Source organism: Dama dama, chromosome 17 (assembly GCF_033118175.1).
Source record: "Dama dama isolate Ldn47 chromosome 17, ASM3311817v1, whole genome shotgun sequence".
In the NCBI taxonomy this organism is placed as follows: Eukaryota; Metazoa; Chordata; class Mammalia; order Artiodactyla; family Cervidae; genus Dama; species Dama dama.
In genome coordinates this window covers 21,916,807-21,936,849 of record NC_083697.1, presented here as the reverse complement: position 1 = coordinate 21,936,849, position 20,043 = coordinate 21,916,807, and the positions used below count along the sequence as shown (strand labels likewise).

Here is a 20,043-nt window from a genome sequence, read left to right as displayed (position 1 = left end):
AGGGATTGAACCCGCGTACCCCGCATTGGCGGGTGGATTCTTTACCGCTGAGCCACCGGGGAAGCCTGTTAGGAGAAGTGGGGGTATATTAAAGCATTAATATGCTGTATGCTCTAGAACCAAAGTCTCCATATTACTGGTCCCCCTAACAAATGAAGTTGGTTTTTGTGTAATACAACATTTTTAGTAGAAATTTCATGAATCAGAAAACCGTTCTTATCCACTCCACTTCTGACAGTATTATTCTGGTACATGTATCACCTGCTTTCACAATCAGGTTATACTGTACAATCCAAGACTCTATAATACCCTGACTGAAGTCACCATTCTGGCAAGAACTACTTTACATCAATAAAAACCAAGTCAAAGCCTATGTTCTTCTGATAGCAGATATTAGTACCTGAACCATTCACTATGTTTAAAATGTCCTTGTTGCTCTTGAAGATTAGGGACCCAACCCTAAAAAATTGTTAGGAAAAAAGGTAACCAAGTTTGGAATGTAGTTCAAAAGACTTAACTCTGCATATTTCCTTTTGTGACTGTCAGTTGCATTACACTTTTATTGAGGTATAGTTGGTTTATAATATTATATAAAGTTCAGATGTACAACATAGCAAGTCATAATTTTAAAGGTTATACTCTATTTGTGGTTATTATAAAATTTTGGCTATATTCCTGGGACTGTACAATATTTATTTTATATATAGTTGTTTGTACCATTTAATTCCCTACCTATATTTTGCCCCTCCCTTTTTCTCTCTCCCCACTGGTAACCACTAGTTTGTTTTCTATATCTGTGAGTCTGTTTTCTTTTCTCTTATATTCACGTTTATTTCATTTTTTCAGATTCCACATATAAGTGACATCAGAGAGTATTTGTTTCCCTCTGTCTGACTTATTTCACTAAGCATAATACACTCCAATCCATCCATGTTGTTGCAAATGTCAAAATTTCTTTCCTTTTTGGCTGAGTAGTATTTCATTGTGTATATATACACACCACACATTCTTCATTCATCTGTTGCCGGTCATTTAGTTTGCTTCCGTATCTTGGCTATTGTAAATAAGCTCCTATGAAAACTGTGGTGCATATATATTTCTGAATTAATGTTTTTGTTTCCTTTGAATGTATACCCAGCAGTGTAGTTGCTGGACCATATGGTAACTCTATCTTTAGTTTTTGAGGAACCTCCACACTGTTTTCCACAGTGGCTGCTCCAATCTGCATTCCCACCAACAGTGTACAAGGTTTCCCTTTTCTCCATATTCTCAAAAACATTTGCTATTTGTGGTACATTTTCAGAATGAGTTTGATTTTTACAACATTTTTATTTCAATTTTTTAAAATTTCTTTACTGGAAGGACTATTCTAAATTAAGGGCTATCAATCTTCCCTGAAGGAATGCATGTAATTCAGGAAGCCACAGAAGATTGCTAATGATTCTTATTCTTTATTTAAATTTACAAAAATAATATTAACAAAGAAGTATATAAAATTCTGTGAGGTAAGTTAGATTTTTTAATGTTAATAATTTGTTTTGAAAAAACTTTACTGCAGTCATGATCATCACCACGCATCAAACTACTCAAATTTTGACTTAGATGAGAAGTGAGCGGCCAGTAAATGTTCTGTGTAGCCTAAGTGATGATTCTGGGATGCGTCTCAAACAGCACCTCATGCCTGCTGAGCTCTGGGACTCAGCGTCCTGAACACGTGTTGAAACTTCAAAGCCACAGCAAAAACACAGTCCTAAGCCACCCAAACTTCAAGCCAAGGTTTTCCATATTTATAATAATTTATCTATGGATAAGGAAGAGTTTATCACATTCCTGTGATAAAGCACGATCACAAACAAAACTTGAACCAAAAGATCACAATTCTTTTACCTGAGTATTCCTCCTCCCCAAATTTCCGTCGACTGCTGGGAGAATACTTAGAAGGACATGCTTCCCAGGTGGTGCTAATGGCAAAGAATCCACCTGCCAATGCAGGCGACTAAGAGACACGGGTTAGATCCCTGGGTTGGGAAGACCTTTGGAGAAGGGCATGCCACCCAACCCACTCCAGTCTTCTTGCTTGGAAAATCCCATGGACAGAGGAACCTGGCAGGCTACGGTCTATTGGGTCACAAAGAGTTGGACATGACTGAAGCAAATTAGCACACATGCAAAGTTATAAAATTAAACACATTGATGACATTCAGTAATACTAACTATGTAACTTAAACATGAGTTTACAGAATTAAAAAAGGTCAGATTCTTTTCTCTTTCTCATCCTGGCTTTATCAGCATTGATAATAAAACTGAGGTTCCCCCCAACATTTTGTCAGTCTTTATTGAGTACCTACTATGTGCACAAATAGCATGCTAAGTCCTAAAGGGAGTGAAATATGATAGTGAGTGCTAAGATATCTACACCTCAATGGACATGTGAAACATAGGTGGTCACCACTGTCCACGGTCACCCAACCGTGTTTTAAGGTCTTTGATCATACCATCCCTTTGGTGCCAAAGATCTCAGCTTCTAAAACAGGAAAAACAAAAACAGGGGGCTCTGCAAGAGTCATGGGCCACATAAAGGAGTGTGTCTATTTGGAACAATTCAGATAAGATGGAAAAATCTCAAGAGATGAACAGGTGCTAAGTCTGATGGATGATCAGCAGTGGAAAGGCAGGCTGTTGTCAATGGGTAGAGTGACCAAATATTTTATTATTTAGAGAACATAAATAATAGAGGTGTCATGAATTATGTTGGGGTAAGAGGTGTAAACAGATAAACAACAGACTTAGAATCCCAGGACATTTCTGGGCAAACTTGGATGTTTGGTCACCTCTGTCCATAGAAGACACTCAGCAGACAAAGGCAATAAAAACACGGTCCCAGGCACAGTGGGCCTGCAGGGCTCACAGGCGGCGGTGGGAACCCTGCAGGTGCTGGCTGGACTTCTGACGAGCTGGTAGTGGCCAGTTTGATTCCTTTTTGTTCACATGGTCTTTCCAAGTTCACTGCCTTTATCTCAGACTCTAAGACACCCTTCCAGAGTCTTGCGCCTTCAACCTTACTACCCCTCTCCTGGGGTAGTCATTTATTGACACACAGCCCTCTGGACCTGCCTCCAGTCTCTTTCCAATCTATTGTTAAAGCATAAACTCTGTGGTTTACTTTTTCCCTTGCCTTCTGTTTTTATTGCTAAAGGCTTTTCCAACCAGGCTCTTGCAAATCAAAAGGTTTTGGCTTTCAAATTAATTTGTGTGGGTGTGAAAAGCCTATTCTGGACTTAACATTTTATTTTTTCCCTCTTCATTCTCCTAGTATTCCTAACAGTAATCCTAATGGTGTTCCTAATGGATATCCCACATATAAGGAAGTACAGACAAAGAAAATTACAGGGGATAATCATTCAATGTATTATCTCTGATGATACTAACGTTCTTGATGGAACACATAAAAACTATTATGTGTCAAGTATTGCTTATGCATTAGCTTATTTAATGCTCACATTAACTATTAGTTACGTACTGCTGTTATCTCTATTTTGTTACTTGGGAAAGTCAGGCTTCATTCTTAAGAGTAGAGAAAAGAAGCAATACAATATAGTAAAAAACAGACTTTGTGCTGAAGTTTAGTATCAGTTTTGTCTGCATTTTTCTTGTGTATACATTTTCCTCATATATACAATTGGAAGTTTACTTTTAAAACTCTTCAAACTCTAAAATTTGAGATAGAAGTTTACAATCCTTATCTAAAATCTTTGTGATTAGTTGCATGTTGGAATTCAGAAATTTTTAGATTTGTGAAAGGCAGTATGTACAAATATTGAGTATTATTGAGTAACTGCAGTGGGATCTTGGGGCAGCTCCTTATAATCAAATAGTAGTATTTCTACAGCAATACTTTTGTAGTGAGAAAAATAAGTTATTAAAAAAAAATTCCTCTCCGTTCTGGTCAGATGATACCACCAACTTAATTTGCTGAGAACATATTAAAAAAAAACTTTGGATTTTCAAAACTCTTTGGATTCTGTAATCGTGGAAACTGGGCTAATGAAAGCATTGGAGTAAAGATATCACTAGTGATGCAAAATATTATACTCTATTATTATTATTAATAGTGCCAGATTAATAGGATTGATGTGCATGGTAAGTGTCAGATTACCTGGAAATTTTTAAGTACTCAGTAAGACTAATAATTAACCATAATGATTACACATAAAAGAAGTGATGGCAACCAATTAGAATAAATTCTTGTGGACTTAAATTCCATTTCTCAAATTCCTGGAGACCCTTAATTAAAGGGATAATATTAACAACTCTAAAAGCCTTCTTGGGTAGGGTTCCCATGTGAAAAGAGAAAGGCAACAACAACATTGATAAAACAGATGAAGCACACCTCCCAAAAGAATAATCAACTGCATATAGACCAGGAAGCACAGATTTTACATCTGATGCTAGCTCAATGGGTTCAGTGCTTTGAGTTATGCCAAATAGTATCCAACAGGTCTTCCCTGTAGCTCAGATGGTAAAGAATCTGCCTACAATGCAGGAGATCCCTGGGTTGGGAAAATCCCTGGAGAAGGAAATGGCAACCCACTGCAGTATTCTTGCCTGGCAAATCCCATGGACAGAGGAGCCTGGTGGACTACAGTCCATGGGGTTGCAAAGAATCAGACACGACAGAGCGATTAACACTACTACACCAATAGTATCCAACAGTGGTATATCTCAGTAATTTAGTCCACTTAGAGAATTTAGTATCTAAAACTGAATATATGCATTCAAGTTAGGTAGGTTCTTGAAGACTTACACACTTCATAGATAGCTGTAGTTATTAAGCTTATATAAAACCTTTACATTTAACCTTTAATAAAATCTTTAAATAATAAAGGCATATGTGACTTTTTAGAAATTAAGAAGAAAGAATATACATGCATATCTTCTTCCTTACCCCATGCTATTTCAATATGGCTAGTCACATGCTTAAAAAAAAATCATCTCAGTAAAGCAAGCATGTAAACTTAGAACAATAGTTTATTACAAAGCAATGACAATTCAGGAGTAACTGACTGAACTTTGTCATGGACAGAAGTGCTGAAGCTTAGCAGATGATGGAGGGGAGTTAACTACTCCTCCCAAAGCCTACAGAAAGCTATCTTTAAAATAAAAATATGTTTGTGATATATAGAAGATAGGACATACAGATATGCTCTGGCTAATACTCTTACAAGGTTAATGGGCTGTGTCTTTATATTCTGTGATTGCTTATCTCAATTAATCAAATTGCTTACCTCAGCTTACCTCTGTTGATCAAAGTTGATCAAATATGACCATATCTCAGTGGCCATAAAAGATGACGCATCAAAATAAAGGTCATCAATCACAGGTGATCTGCAGACTGGCAAGACTGTAAAGACAGAACATACTTCTCTGTGATGTTGAGTTTCTCAGAAACAAAAGAGGAAGGTGTTACTTTTATTTTTATTGGATTTACATGAACACAACTCTATTTAAGGACACTGCATTCCTGTTGCTGCTGACAACAGAAATATGAAGAGTAAGGAAAACCTGATTACATTGTCTCAGAAGCCTTCTGATTGAAGGAAGTCAGTCTACCAGCATGGGCAATAAGAACATACTGGCAGAAAAAGCAGTCTTTCTCCTCCCCACTGTGGGAGGAGACCTGCCTGTTAATGTGGGAGACCTGCCTGTTATCGCCTCTTCCTCTTTTTAACCCTCTTTCACTCTCCAAATATTATGGGCAACATAAATGTACAGAGTGTGTAGATAACAGCAGAGTGAGTCAAGAGAAACTACCATTTCTGAAATTTTTAACAGAAGAGAACAGAAAGTCTGAGGAAGTCCTGACATACTAATCAGCTCACCGGTGAAAAATTCTGAGAACCTCAGTTTACGACATGGTAAGGCTATATGAACATGACGGTTTTGACTTCATAGGGGGCAATTACCTTCGCTTTGTTCGGTGACCACCAACGGGATCCTCAGCTTTACTTACCATCTTGGAAAATGCTTGTCGTTGTTCACAAAGAGAACAGGAGGGCAGTGGCAGTGAGGAAATATACCACCTCTTCTGGAAAACAAAAATTTTAAAATAAATAAAAATGAAACCTAAAAGAAAGGCTGATAAATGAGTGAATTTTGTAGGCTTTTGAGATGAAGATGAATACAACTTTATTTATGCAAATAAAGCAAGAATGTTAATCACCCAGTATCTGGGAGAACATTAGGCACTGGTAATTTAAGATGATTTTAGAAACTCACACCTTAAATGATTGGATCTTTCCTTTAGTTCTTCACTTCTAAGAAAAGACGGCTAAAGGGGTGAGCCTAAAAGAATAGCAAAACTAACAATGCATTTGAAATAATAAAAAAGGAAAAGAGTAGACATAATTTTTCATTTTTCCTTATTAAAAAGTGATGAGGCCCTAGTTCTAGTTAGGTAGACAGGCTTAAACTTACCAGATGACTGCATCTTTTGCTTTATTTGAGGTTTTAGAATCAGGCCTCAAGTTCAACAAATACAGTTCATTTGAATTCCTCACAAACTTTGTTAAAAAGACTGCTTCCTTAGAGCAGTTTTAGGTTTACAACTAAATGAAAAGGAAGGTACAAAGATTTTATTTAAGCTCCCCCCCTCACCAGCTCCCACACATGCATATCCTTCCTCATTATTAATACCCCTCCTCCAAACAGTACATTTGCTACCAAGGATGAAGCTATACTGAACCATCATAATACCCAAAGTCATAGTTTACTTTAGGGTTCATTCTTGGTGTTGTTTATTCTATGTATTTGGACAAATGTATAATATCCATCATTACTGTATCATGCAGAGTGTTTTCACTGCTCTAAAAATCTGTGCTCTACCTATTAATCTCTCCACCCTTCACCCCTCAGCTTGCCAACCACTCATCTCTTTACTGTCTCCATAGCTTTGACTCTTCCAAAATGTCATATAGTTGGAATCATACAGTATGTAGCCCTTTCTGATTGGTTTCTTTCATTTATTAATATGCATTTAAGGTTCCTCCCTGTTTTTTTGTGATGGTTTCATAGTTAATTTCTTTTTAGCACTGTATAATATTCCATTGTTCACAGTTTATGTGCTACATGAGAAACATCTTGGGTGCTTCCAAGTTTTGGCAGTTATGACTAATACTGCTATAAACATTTTTGTGCAAGATATGTTTTAAACTCCTTTGGGTAAATACAAAGGTGCACAATTGTTGGGCCATATGGTAAAAGTATGTTTAATTTTATAAGAAACTGCCAAAACTGTCTTCCAAAGTGGCTGTACCATTTTGCATTCTCACCAGCAATGTATAGGAGTTCCTATTGTTCCACAGCCTCATCAGCATTTGGTGGTGTCAGCGTTTTGAATTTTGGCATTTTAGTAAGTTTGTAGTGGTATCTCATTGTTATTTTAATTTGCATCTCCTTGATGAATATGATATGAATTAGCTTTTCACATACCTACTTGCCATATGTATATCTTCCCTGGGTGAGGTGTCTGTTAAGGCCTTTGGCCCATTTTTTAAAATCAGGTTGTTTGCCTTCTTCTTCTCTTAATAATTAATTATCAGATGGACCTTTCATAAATATTTCCTCCCAGTCTATGCCTTATCTTCTCATTCTTTTGACACTGCCTTTCACAGAGCAAAAGTTTTAATGAAGCCCAGCTTATCAGTTTTTCTTTCTCTTTTTTTATTTTTTTTTATTTTTTATTAGTTGGAGGCTAATTACTTCACAACATTTCAGTGGGTTTTGTCATACATTGATATGAATCAGCCATAGAGTTACACGCATCAGTTTTTCTTTCATAGATTATGCCTTTGGTTTTGAAGCTAAGAAATCACCTTCATATCCAACATCATCTATTGATATATTTTCTATGTTATCTTAAAGAAGTTTTATGGTTTTGTGTTTTATATTTAGGTATGCAATCAATTTTAAGTTAATATTTGTGAAGGGTGTAAGGGCTGTGTCTAGATTCACTTTTTTCCATGTGGATGTTCAGTTATTCCAGCATCATTTCTTGAGACTGTCTGTGCTCCGATGCGTTGCCTCTACTCCTCTGTCAAATAACAATTGACTATTTTTATGTGGGTCTATTTCTAGGCTCTCTATTGTCTTGTACTGATCTATTTTTCTATTGTTTTGTTAATACCACACTGTCTTGATTACTGTAGCATTACAGTAAGTCTTGGAGTCAGATAGTATCAATTTTTCATTATTGTTTTTCTCCTCCAATATTGTGCTGGCTACTCTGGGTTATACATGCTTAGAACTGGGGAGTAAAAAGTCTATCCTTGGTTTGATTTATAAATTATATCATGGCATAAAATAATATCCTGGGTATTTAGAGATGTAGCTTATCAAGATGCCTCCCTCTTAAGAAAATTTTGAATCACTGTATTTTAGACTCTGAGAGTAGAACAGTTAAAATATCAAAATGGTAATTTGGTGGCAATGAATAGAAAAGCATAAATGGAAAACATGTATGTAAGGGCTCTTTAGATAAGAAAAATCATATGCCTTATTTCCTCAAAGACAAATTACACAGAGATACATAGCTAGATACATAAATATTAAGATGACAATATATGCTCTAAGTGGAAAAAAGTAATAATAGTTTACAGATATATCGTACACTATGCCAAGCATTGTGTCTTTCATTATTTATAGTTCTTGATGAAATTACTCAGTGAGTTAGGCAGTATTCTCCTTTACATCTGAGTCTCAGAGATGTGAAGTGATTTGCCCAAGGCCATGCAGAACGGGGATTCAATTAGACTTGTCTGGCTCCAAAGCCCACCTTCTTTCTACTATGTCATGTATCATAGTTTTTGTGTTTTACCAAATGAAGAATTTTCACTGAATTTTTCTGTCTTTTAATAGCTCACTATATATGTCCAGCCAGAGCAAAAGCACACAGCTGAATATGCTGCAAACATAACTAAAAGTGTGTTTGACTATTTTGAAAACTACTTTGCTATGAATTATTCTCTTCCTAAATTAGGTGAGAACCATTTTTTTTATTTTCTTATTTTTAATATTGCCTTTGTTTTCATCTAAGTTAATTCACTTCCTCCACTTTTAGTATCCTGAGTTAATGGTTATCTGTTAGTCTTTTTATCATATGCCTACACTATTTGTCTAACACTTACTGGATGCTGAAAGATTCATTCTGGATTCCTCCAAGAGTAATGTCTATTCTCTCTCTGTTCTTACCGGATAAATGTATTTTATTTCCAAATAAAGATTAAACTACAGACACTGATAATGATGGAGCCAGAATGAGCAACCTAGATTTGTTGATTTCAAAATTAGTACCCATCCCAATAGCTTACATTGCCTTCCAACCATCAGTGAGTTAACAGATAATAGGGATAAATAATGCTGTTAGAGTCTTATGTACTTCCAGTCTTTCCATAGTTGTAGAAGACTAATTCTAGATTCTCCAGCAGTTAAAATGAGCTGGTGCTCCTACTGTAAATATTTTTTCTAATATGAAGGATGGGGGAACATGTTTTTCTTTTGAAAATAAAAACAGTGCTATAATCAAAATGGTGTGGATGATACATCTATCAGTAACAGAAACACTTTATTAGTAAGTTCAACTGGTATAAGCAAAGACTGTAAATGTAACACCCATACAGATGACTGTAGGAATGAAATGAAGACAACAACAAAAAAACCAACCAACCAACAACTGACTTCTCTTTTTCTATTTCTGCCCTTACTTTAATAAATTACCAATGTAAAGCAACTGGAATGCCAAATTCTCTACATGGGAATGGCTGTGGCTCTGAAAAACTTTGTGGAAGCTCCTCCCCCCTTTCTTTCGATTGCTTCACAACTATCAGAGAAGGAGCCAGGAAGAGAAATACTTCACAAAAATCAGCATAATATCTAATAAAATATTAAGCACATTAATTTAAAAGTCTTTTTCTGTTTATTTCTCTTGTACCACCCATGATAGCCTGGAAAGTGGAATTCTCACCATTTTATTCCTTACAGCATATCCTCCAAAACAGAAGCTTGGTATTATCTAAATGAAAGTCATGGGAAAAAAGCAAATAAAAATGAAATACAGAAAGAAACAAAAGACATAAAATTATAGAGGATTGAAAAGAGCATTGCCAATCATATTCTTAAAAAATAAAAGACACTGATTTCTGGAGTCAACAGGAAAAGTTCCATGGAAATTTTGAGCACATTAAAGACTAAAAAGTTTATACAAATAGATGATTGTTTTTCACCCTGAGGAATTATTTTTAGCCTGTTAAAAAACATTCATCTAAAGAACTTAATTTGGTAAGAAATGTTATGAACAAAATGGAAAGAATGTATTTCTCACTGGACTCTTTTTCCATAGATAAAATTGCTATTCCAGATTTCGGCACTGGGGCTATGGAGAACTGGGGACTCATCACTTACAGAGAAACAAACCTGCTTTATGACCCTAAAGAATCCGCCTCATCAAACCAACAGAGGGTGGCCGCTGTGATAGCCCATGAGCTTGTGCATCAGGTATAGAGCCTTAGCATCAGCTAGGGAGAAATAAAGCGGGAAGTAAATGCTGAGTATGACGTCTGCTACTTCTATGTCACTGCAAATTCCTAGGCCTCTGTACCACAGGCATGGGAAATTTAACTATCTCTTTATTACTTATAATTTCAGTGGTTTGGAAATATCGTGACCATGGAATGGTGGGAAGACCTGTGGCTAAATGAAGGATTTGCTTCCTTCTTTGAGTACCTGGGAGTAGCCCATGCAGAAACAGACTGGCAAATGGTGAGCTTGAAACACATACATTTCAAATCTCTATTATCCTCATGCCAAGCAGACTGGAGACTTTGGACTATGACAAAGGCCCTGAGTTGGGGACCACGTGCTGTATTGAACTGGGAATTGCACTGGGAGGATGGGGTGGAGCCAGCTGGCTCCAGGTGACTACACCGTGCTCAGAGCCTACACCCAAGCACTAGAGAGCAGCTGAACACCACAAGCCTAGGATGCCGCTGGTAGAGTCATTCAAGAACATACGCCAAGGCAGGCAAAAATATCTAGCTTAAACCGTGTGAACTCTGTGTTCAAGAAAGTGCCTGTAGTTCTAACCCTTTGAAAAACGTCTAAGCCTAATTTTATAAATGACTTCCCTTACACAGTTTGCTGAAATGATGTGGCAAAGAGATAAGCACATAAACTTAATAGTTAGACTCAGGTTTAAATCCTGGACGCATCATTTTAAGGTGTGTTATAGGGAATGTGACCTTGAGCAAGTTACATAGTCTCTCTAAGGCCGTTCTATCTTCCATTAAAGAAGAACATTGTTCTCTATCTTGTAAGCTTAAAAGCTCCCGGAAAAATGTACAGGTAAGTACTATTATTATACTGTGTGTCCCCGAGGAGCCTGGAACAGAGGCTTCTATGAACTCATATTGTTTTCCTGAAAAGCTATATCTGTTTTCAAGTATATTTAGATGGTGTAAGTATCTCCAGGGGATCTTCCCGACCCAGGAATCAAACCCGGGTCTCCCACATTGCAGGCAGATGCTTTACACATCGCAAGCCACCAGGCTTATCAGTCTGTGTATATAAAAGTGTTAAGCATGTAGACGTGTGAAAGAAGCGTTACAGAAGGTTGTCTACTGTATAGACCACTGCCCTCTACTGGACAGAATGAGAAGACCATTATATGCTTGAATTCTAAGTTTGCACTGCTGCTAAGTCACGTCAGTCGTGTCCGTCTCTGTGCGACCCCACAGACGGCAGCCCACCAGGCTCCCCCGTCCCTGGGATTCTCCAGGCAAGAACCCTGGAGTGGGTTGCCATTTCCTTCTCCAGTGCATGAAAGTGAAAAGTGAAAGTGAAGTCGTTCAGTCGTGTCTGACTCTTCGCGACCCCATGGACTGTAGCCCTCCAGGCTCCTCCGTCCATGGGATTTCCCAGGCAAGAGTAGTGGAGTGGGTTGCCATTGCCTTTGAACTTCTTTAAGTTTGCACAACCTGGTTTAAAAACTAAAACCACTACAATATTGTAAAGTAATTAGCCTCCAACTAATAAAAATAAATTTAAAAAAAAAACTAAAAAATTAATTTGCAACAATTGCTTCCTTAAAATTTAATCTACATCAGGATTTTTCATCTGGAACTATTGGGCCAGATATTTCTTTGTTGTGGGGGGTGTTCTGTGTATTGTAGGCTATTTAGCAGCATCCCTGGCCTGTATCTACTAGATTCGGGTAACTCTCCATCCCAGTTGTAAAACCCCAAATTTCCCCACATATTTTCATATGTCACTTGGACAAAATTCCCCTAGCTGAAGACCATTCATTTATGTTGAAAAATGCTGCTTTTGTAATTTATTGAAATTAAACTATATAAATGAAAAGCTATTTTGTCCTTTACTTTTTATAAAGTAACCCTCTGTAAATCAAGATATAAGAAATTATAACATTTTAATATTACTATATTATGCATAATATAATATGTAATATTTTAACATTTAATTTTTAATGTTTCAAAAACACCAATTAAATGTTAGAAGAATTTAGTATTCAGTTCTTAAATGAAATGTAATCATATGATCCAACTCATTCATTCTTCATCCATTCATTCATTCTTCATTCAATGAACACTATAGAGGACCCCAAACTAAATAAAACACACACACTTCCTGCCCTTATAAAAGCTCCCAATTTAGGGTCTGGTGGTGGAGGGGATAGATGAACAAAGATGCATTATAAGAAAGCTTGCTAAGTACCACAATAGAGGAGCCTCATTTCACAGGTGAAAACTCTGATGCCCAGGAAGGTAATATAAGTTTGCACTATTACATAGACAATTGGTAACACAACCAAGACTAGAGTCAAATTTACCGACATTGAGAATAAGATTCTTTCTTCTTACCAAAACATTTTAGGGGCACAAAAATTAAAATCTAAATCAAATTACCTTGATTGACAGTCATCATTTGACAATAGTATCCTGCCTATTATTAATGGAATTCACAAACTTGGAAAATGTAAACTAATATAGCATGCTCCCTTTTGGAAATGTTTTTTGATTAAGTAAGACCAATAAAGCTTTTGATTTTTTATTAGCAGTGCTTTATTAGAGCTAGATTTCAGATTCTAACTAATTAAGGATCAAAATGATTATAGGAGCTAATGTGTTAAGATTTCACTCTGTGCCAGGTACTATGTCAAATGCTTGCATGCATTGTCTCATTAAATCCTCTGCACATTTCTGAAAAGTAGCTGCCATCATTACTCCTATTTAATGAGTGAGGGAAATTACTTAAACTTACATGTCGAGATAATGAGCTTTGAACCCACAAAGTTTGACTATAGGGCTAGACCTCTCAACCACTCTATTTTGCTGTGAAAACCTAGGGTTGGAATGAGAAGGTAACTATTAGAACTAATGCAAAAGTTAGTATTTTCTTCAATAATGAATAATCCAAATTCCAATGATTAGTTGGCAGAAAAGACCCCTAAAACATCCTTTTTTGGCAAATCAACATTCTTCCTTACTTCTCAGACAAATTTGTGAGGTGATACCATCATTCCTGTTGTGCAGATATGGAAACAGAGCCTGAGAAGTTTGGCACATGTCTGAAAGACATACAGAAATAGCAGAAACAATTTAAAAACGCTTGTGTCTTTTTGGCCAGCCATATAGGGGAAAAGTCAAAGGAATTATATGTAGGGGAAGGGAATGGAATCAGTGTAGAATCAGTGTAGAAAAATCAATGCCAAATATGATTAATTGACCACCTAATGCTTGCTTTAAATAACATGAGTCAATCTTTATTATATAAATATTTTTATATATAAACCAGTATAAAGTGCTATATTTCTTTGGTTCATTGTCATTTCAGCGTGATCAGATGATACTTGACGATGTATTACCTGTGCAAGAGGATGATTCTTTGATATCTTCACACCCAATTGTAGTCACTGTGACAACTCCTGATGAAATAACATCTGTTTTTGATGGAATTTCCTATAGTAAGGTGGGGAAAATATGACACTGGTTTGAATGTCTTCCTGTTTAATGGCTTTTTCCTTAGCAAATGCCTAAAAATGGTATGAATGGTTAGATTATGTTAATGGGTTTGGGGAAATAGTGAAGAACTTATTCCAGTGCTGAATATTCCACAGTTTGAAGTTTTCAGTGGAAATGATCAATGCTGGTCATTGTCACAGAATTCTGAATCAGATTTTTTTAAAGTTTCTCTTTTCACTTTTGCTAAAAATGGCTCTCATTCTGATAACTGAACATTTATACTTTAAACGTCCAATTTAAAATTATTTGATTTGATTATTTGAATGACAATAAATCTTTTTCTGTAGTCAATGAGAAATGCCATATACATGGACACCTTTTCTAGTAGAATGCTTCCAGTAAGTACTTAAATCCAAGTCCATTTAAGGAATTACTTTCATCTGGTTTCATATAAGATTTAAAGATGAATGACTTTTGTTAGCATGTGATAGATGCGGCATCTTTATCCACTAAAATTCTATGAAAGGTGTTGAAAATCTATAGTGACCCAAAGTTCCATGCTACCCATTTTCTCTTACAAGTTTTTCTTCTGTAGCTTCTCCTGAAAACATATTCCACACCTGTATGCAGCATATTTTAGTCAGTTTTCTACCTCAGCTTCTTATGGTTTACCGACTATACTAAGTTATCCAAAAACTACTGTAAACTAATACATTTTATTGTTCTAGGTGATACCCAAAGTTTTATTTAAGACAAACTATGATAATTATTAAAATGAATAGTAGATAAAATTGGCTTGAGTGAAAAATACCATATATTAGTATTTGAAGCTTACAGCATCGTATTTTTTAGCTTTCCCTCTCATATATTTTCATGGCATTTTTAGGCTTCCTTTATTCGTTTTTCTTTTACATTGTCAATGATTCTTTTTATTGTTCAGTTAAAATGAAAACTTTGAATCTACTTATAGTATACTCTAATAATTCATGGAGAGACATTTATATTTATTAAATGACTTTCTTCCTAAGTCCCAGATATTCCATGGGTTTAAGGTATTAGGTCAGAAATAAATACATGTTTCTAAGCCTTTAGCCTTCCACTAGGTACAAAAATAACTTATATTTTAATAAATTACAGTAAAAATTGCTAATTTAAATGAGTAAGCAATGTTTCTCCGGTCAGGTACTTGAAAATTGATTTTTAAATCTATTTTGGCTATTGTTATTGTTTAGTCACTAAGTTGTGTCCGACTCTTTACAACCCAACCCCACCAGGCTCCTCTGTCCATGGGGTTTCCCAGGCAAGAATATTGATGTGGGATGTCATTTCCTTTTCCAGGGGATCTTCCCAACACAGGGAATGAACCCAGGTCTCCTGCAGTAGCAGGTGGATTCTTTACTACTAAGTCACCAGGAAGCCCTTTAAATCTACCAATAAAGTGTTTTAGAGTTAATCTTATAACATATGAAAAGCAAGTAGAGAGCAGAGGTATTCATCAGATGCTTCAGACTAAATAAAACCAAGTGAGATAAACCATTTTGGAAGAGAAGCATTTTATGCCTAAATTATATGTCTTTGTGTGTGGATAGTGCTCAGTTGTGTCTGACTCTTTGCGATTCCATAGACTCGCCAGGCTCCGCTGTCCATGGGATTTTCCAGCAAGAATACTGCAGTGGGTTGCCATTTCCTTCTCCAGGGAATCTTCCCAGCCCCAGGGGTTAAACTTGCGTCTCTTGTGTCTCCTGCACTGGCAGGCGGGTTCTTTACCACTGAGACACCTGGGCTTCAGTAAATTATATGTCTAATCTATATTAGAAATCATATGTCTAATCTATATTAGAAATTATATGTCTAATCTATATTAGAAATTATATGTCTAATCTATATTGAACTATATGACCTGATTAATCCCTCAACTATTTACTCCCCTCTGTTAAATATAAGTTCTCCAAATATTCCAATATACCTAAGAAGTAGCCAGAATTTTATCCTGAAATTGCTTTCTTTGTTCAAAGAAGATGACTTGATACTTTTTCCCCCCCAAGTTTCTCTTTCATTAGGAAAGCCCCATCTACTGGTTCATGTGGCAAAGTGCAATAATTATTTGAATCTCAGGTTTCTGGAAGGATGGCCCTTGTATCCTTTTTTCCCTGCCTTTTAGTTATTTTAGAAGCATAGATATGGGGGTATGCCAGATGGTATTTTCACCCTAGAATCACATATTGATAACCATTTAGCAGAGTCATCTTGAAGACATTATCCCACAAATATGATCATGAGATACTAGTCCCAGTAGACATCACTGATATTTGTTTCTTTTATATATCCTATATTAGTTTTTCTTGCCATTCTTTTACATCATAGGGAGCTTCCATTCTGAGAATGCTTGAAAACTGGATAACACCAGAGAAATTTCAAGCAGGATGTCAGGTATGATTTACTACTTTTAATACTATTAACAAACTACACTGGTATGTGACTGATGAATGTTAAGATATGTGATTAACGACAATTCCCCTTTTACTTTCCTTGTTCAGGAATAGATAATATTGCAAACTCAAAAAAAGTGATTTCACATACAGTCTGTTACCTACATTGTGTCTGTAACTGTCACTTAGCACAAGTTTCACAGAGAAGTTAAACAGATTACTTAGTGTTATTTTTGATATCCTTTACAGGGTTAGGGCTTGGAAAATGTCCTTTCCCTTCCTAAGATATTAGTAATAGAAACACTGTTTCATTTTGTACTTACCAGTAACAACTGAGGGACTATTATCCAGCGATCTAGGTCATCATGAACTTTTGACTAGAATGACTATATTGTGATTATTCAAAGTGAAGAAGAAAATGTCAGTATAGAATATTTAAAAGCACTAATCTAGATAAAATGAGTTACTTTTAGTATACCATAAGCTGCAATCCTCTCACTCAGAAGAAGCAAGAAACTGACTTAAAAACCAGTAACAGCCGGGATGAAAACCACACAGTGATCCAGGACTCAGAAGTCTCTTCACTGTAATCTCAGGCAAATCTCTTCTCTCTAGACACCAGTTTCCTTCACCCCCAAAATGTGAGAGTCGTATAAAATAGTATTTAAGGTTCCTTTCAGTCCCAAGATTGCATGCTTCTCAGTACAAGACACTGTGAATATACAAAGAAGTTCCTTGAAATTAATTTTAAGCAGAAACTATTCACTAAAAATCATCATTAACAGGTAGCTATGATTATAATTATTACTATTTCAAGTGTCCAATTATTTTACTAAGAAAGAATGACCTACACAAAACTCTGGAGCGAGTTCGATAAAGAACCTGCGCCTCTCGTTTCCTTCCCTTCCTTTGCCTGCCCTCCAGTGGCAGTGCTGAGCAGTCAGCCAACCAAAAGAACAAATATGAAGGCAGCGTTTCAAACTGGCTTCAACCCTCTCCCAGGTATCTTGGAGCAGTCCTGCTAGTGTTGTTTTATCTCTCCATGGCTAAAAAAAGGAACTTAGAGGATAACATGACTTAGGTATAGCACCTCTTGAAAGTTAGAGCAACTTAGAGTGAAGATGATATGTGCAAAGTCAACCACTGGTTTATTTTCTTTGAAGACTCAAAGACCACTTAAGAAAGTTCTGTTTCCATCAAAGACATCCATATTTTAAACAGGACAATTCTAGAGCATAACAGAGAAGTGATTACAGTAGGAATTTTGGAAGGTTTCCTGGAGAACCACAAGTAGTGCCCAATTATGAGATTAGAAGACTAGGACTTTTCTTTAGGAATATCACAGTATCCCTGAAAACTCATATGCAGAGAGGTTTGGGGACCAGAACTGACAAAATGGGGAACTTTCTAGTTAAAAATATTTTGTATTTATATTGTAAAAATATTTGAAAAACGAAGGCTTACACTTTAAAGTAATTTCCCCAATTTATCCATTATCATCATCATGATTATTATTATTCCAAAGACTGTATATTCATTTCTTTAGAACAAAAGTCTGCAAACTACTCCTATAGCTTGTGGGCCAAATCCAGTCCACCACCCATTTTTGTAAGGTCTGCAAATGAAAATCATTTCTACATTTTTAAATGGCTGGAAAAAATCAAAAGAAGCATATTTCATGACATGTGAACATTGCATGGAAGTCAAATATTAGTGCATAAATAATGCTTCACTGGAAAACAGCCTTGATTACTCACTTACATATTATCTTGGCTGCTTTGGGGCTATGGAGGCAGAGTTGAGTAGTTGTGACAGAGACTTATATGGCTCACAACACTTAAAGTCTTTACAGCTTTTTATGGAAGAAGTTTGCTGAGAGCCCTGGCTTAGAGCCAAGCTTACCAGTTTTTATCTTTGCATATCACTTAAACCACTCATGAGTGATGGGGCCGTCTAGGGTCTGAGATGAGAAAGCAGTACTGGTGTAAATAAAGGTAAGGGATCAGCTGGTAGTGGACAGTTTAACACTAGTAAGTGAACATCATAGAATCATGAGTCTTTTTTTCCCTAGCAGATCAAAAATGTTATGGTCTGTTGACTGTCTGCTGAACACTCAACTGTCCTTAAGTACCTCGCATTGTATATCCTGAAAAAATTAAACTTTTCCTCTCCTGTTCACAATTCCATTAGACTAAAAAAAAAATTATCTCATTAATAATAAAAAGTATTTCTTATGCTTTACAAATAAATCATTATTTGTACAGTGTTTTTATAGGTTATGAAATGTTTTACATACAGAATATCATTCGATTTTCATTCTAGGTATACTTGCTATATTATACATTAGAATGAGATTGTTGAACGGTTCACTGATGTGAAAGTATGGAAAAAGCAAACATTGACTTCTGAAATATTTATCTTTCACATGCAGAATTACTTGAAAAAATACAAATTTCAGAATGCCAAAACTTCAGATTTCTGGGAAGCACTTGAAGAGGTAATGAGAAGTATATCCTCAAAAATTTCTTTGATTAACAAATGATTTATCAATCATTTCTTTATCTGATTATTCTATCCTTTTATCTCCCCTTATTTGTTGATTGATTATTCTCTCTCTCTTTTTTTTAATCTTAGGCAAGTAATCTCCCAGTGAAAGAAGTAATGGACACCTGGACCAATCAGATGGGTTACCCTGTACTTAATGTGGACAATATGAAGAACATCACACAGAAACGTTTTCTGTTGGACTCGAGAGCTAATTCTTCTGAGCCACATTCAGCTTTTGGGTACGACTCTATAATGCACTTCAGGGGAAATTTGATGGAAATACTGGCAATTCATTTAGAACTTGTTCTTCGGTACCTGATTCATAAGCACAGTGTCTTTATGGAAATAAAGACATTTAGAAATAGCTCAGTCATCTCTGGGTTCAAAATGGTGGATTGAGCACGTGCATGCAAGTCTTATTCTTCCCAGAAATGACTGAACAAGGAAATAGAAATACTAAAAGAAATAAACTCAGAGACGTAAAGAAAGCAGAGAGGAAAGGCTAAGTGCATCATAGACTCCCAGATGAAGAAAAGCAGAGGGAGGGATGTAGACAAAACAAACTGAGAGGGTGCAGCCAGAGGAGGAGACTTGAGCAGAGCTGGCAGCTGAGTTCCCCTGCCCTCGATGGGCCTGGGCTCAGAGTCAGCACTCAGAGTGCATGGCAGGGGTGAGAGGTGAGGCGGGAAGCAGGGCAGTTATGAAGTCTGCACTCAGGACCATTGTGTTGGCCAGACCCCTCTCCCTCCACTTTCCCTTCACTGACTGCCATTCTTTCCTCTGCACAGAGCTCTCAAAAGTCTTGTCAATGACCCAGCAAAAACCCAGAGGGCTTTTTTTTTTTTTTCCTGAACAAATTGACTAAAACAATGGAGGAGAGCTAAGGATTTCCATTTGGCTGGTGCACGCAGAGTAAAGCTTTCCTCCTTGTGGCATTTGTAGGATGAATGGGCTGGAGCAGCCAGCTCCACTCACACATACACAGAGCCTCTAGTCAGACTTCCTGTTCAGCGGAGAAGTCTGTCTCAAAAATATAA

The 20,043-nt window shown here is 36.4% G+C and overlaps 1 protein-coding gene and 1 long non-coding RNA gene across 2 annotated transcripts in view; one reads left to right on the top strand and one right to left on the bottom strand.

Moving 5' to 3' along the window:
• LOC133071638 (uncharacterized) overlaps positions 1–20,043 on the bottom strand; it is a 264,630-nt gene that overhangs the window by 198,520 nt on the left and 46,067 nt on the right. Inside the window, exons 4-5 of the long non-coding RNA XR_009696488.1 lie at positions 6,011–6,085; positions 5,286–5,401 (exon numbers count right to left, since the gene is read on the bottom strand). This is a non-coding gene — a long non-coding RNA (uncharacterized LOC133071638). The remainder of the gene's footprint in view (positions 1–5,285; positions 5,402–6,010; positions 6,086–20,043) is intronic.
• ENPEP (glutamyl aminopeptidase) overlaps positions 1–20,043 on the top strand; it is a 79,469-nt gene that overhangs the window by 18,057 nt on the left and 41,369 nt on the right. Inside the window, exons 4-10 of the mRNA XM_061164210.1 lie at positions 8,914–9,034; positions 10,394–10,548; positions 10,699–10,812; positions 13,903–14,037; positions 16,395–16,460; positions 18,891–18,956; positions 19,094–19,245. Coding sequence (XP_061020193.1) covers positions 8,914–9,034; positions 10,394–10,548; positions 10,699–10,812; positions 13,903–14,037; positions 16,395–16,460; positions 18,891–18,956; positions 19,094–19,245 — 809 coding nt within the window. The remainder of the gene's footprint in view (positions 1–8,913; positions 9,035–10,393; positions 10,549–10,698; positions 10,813–13,902; positions 14,038–16,394; positions 16,461–18,890; positions 18,957–19,093; positions 19,246–20,043) is intronic.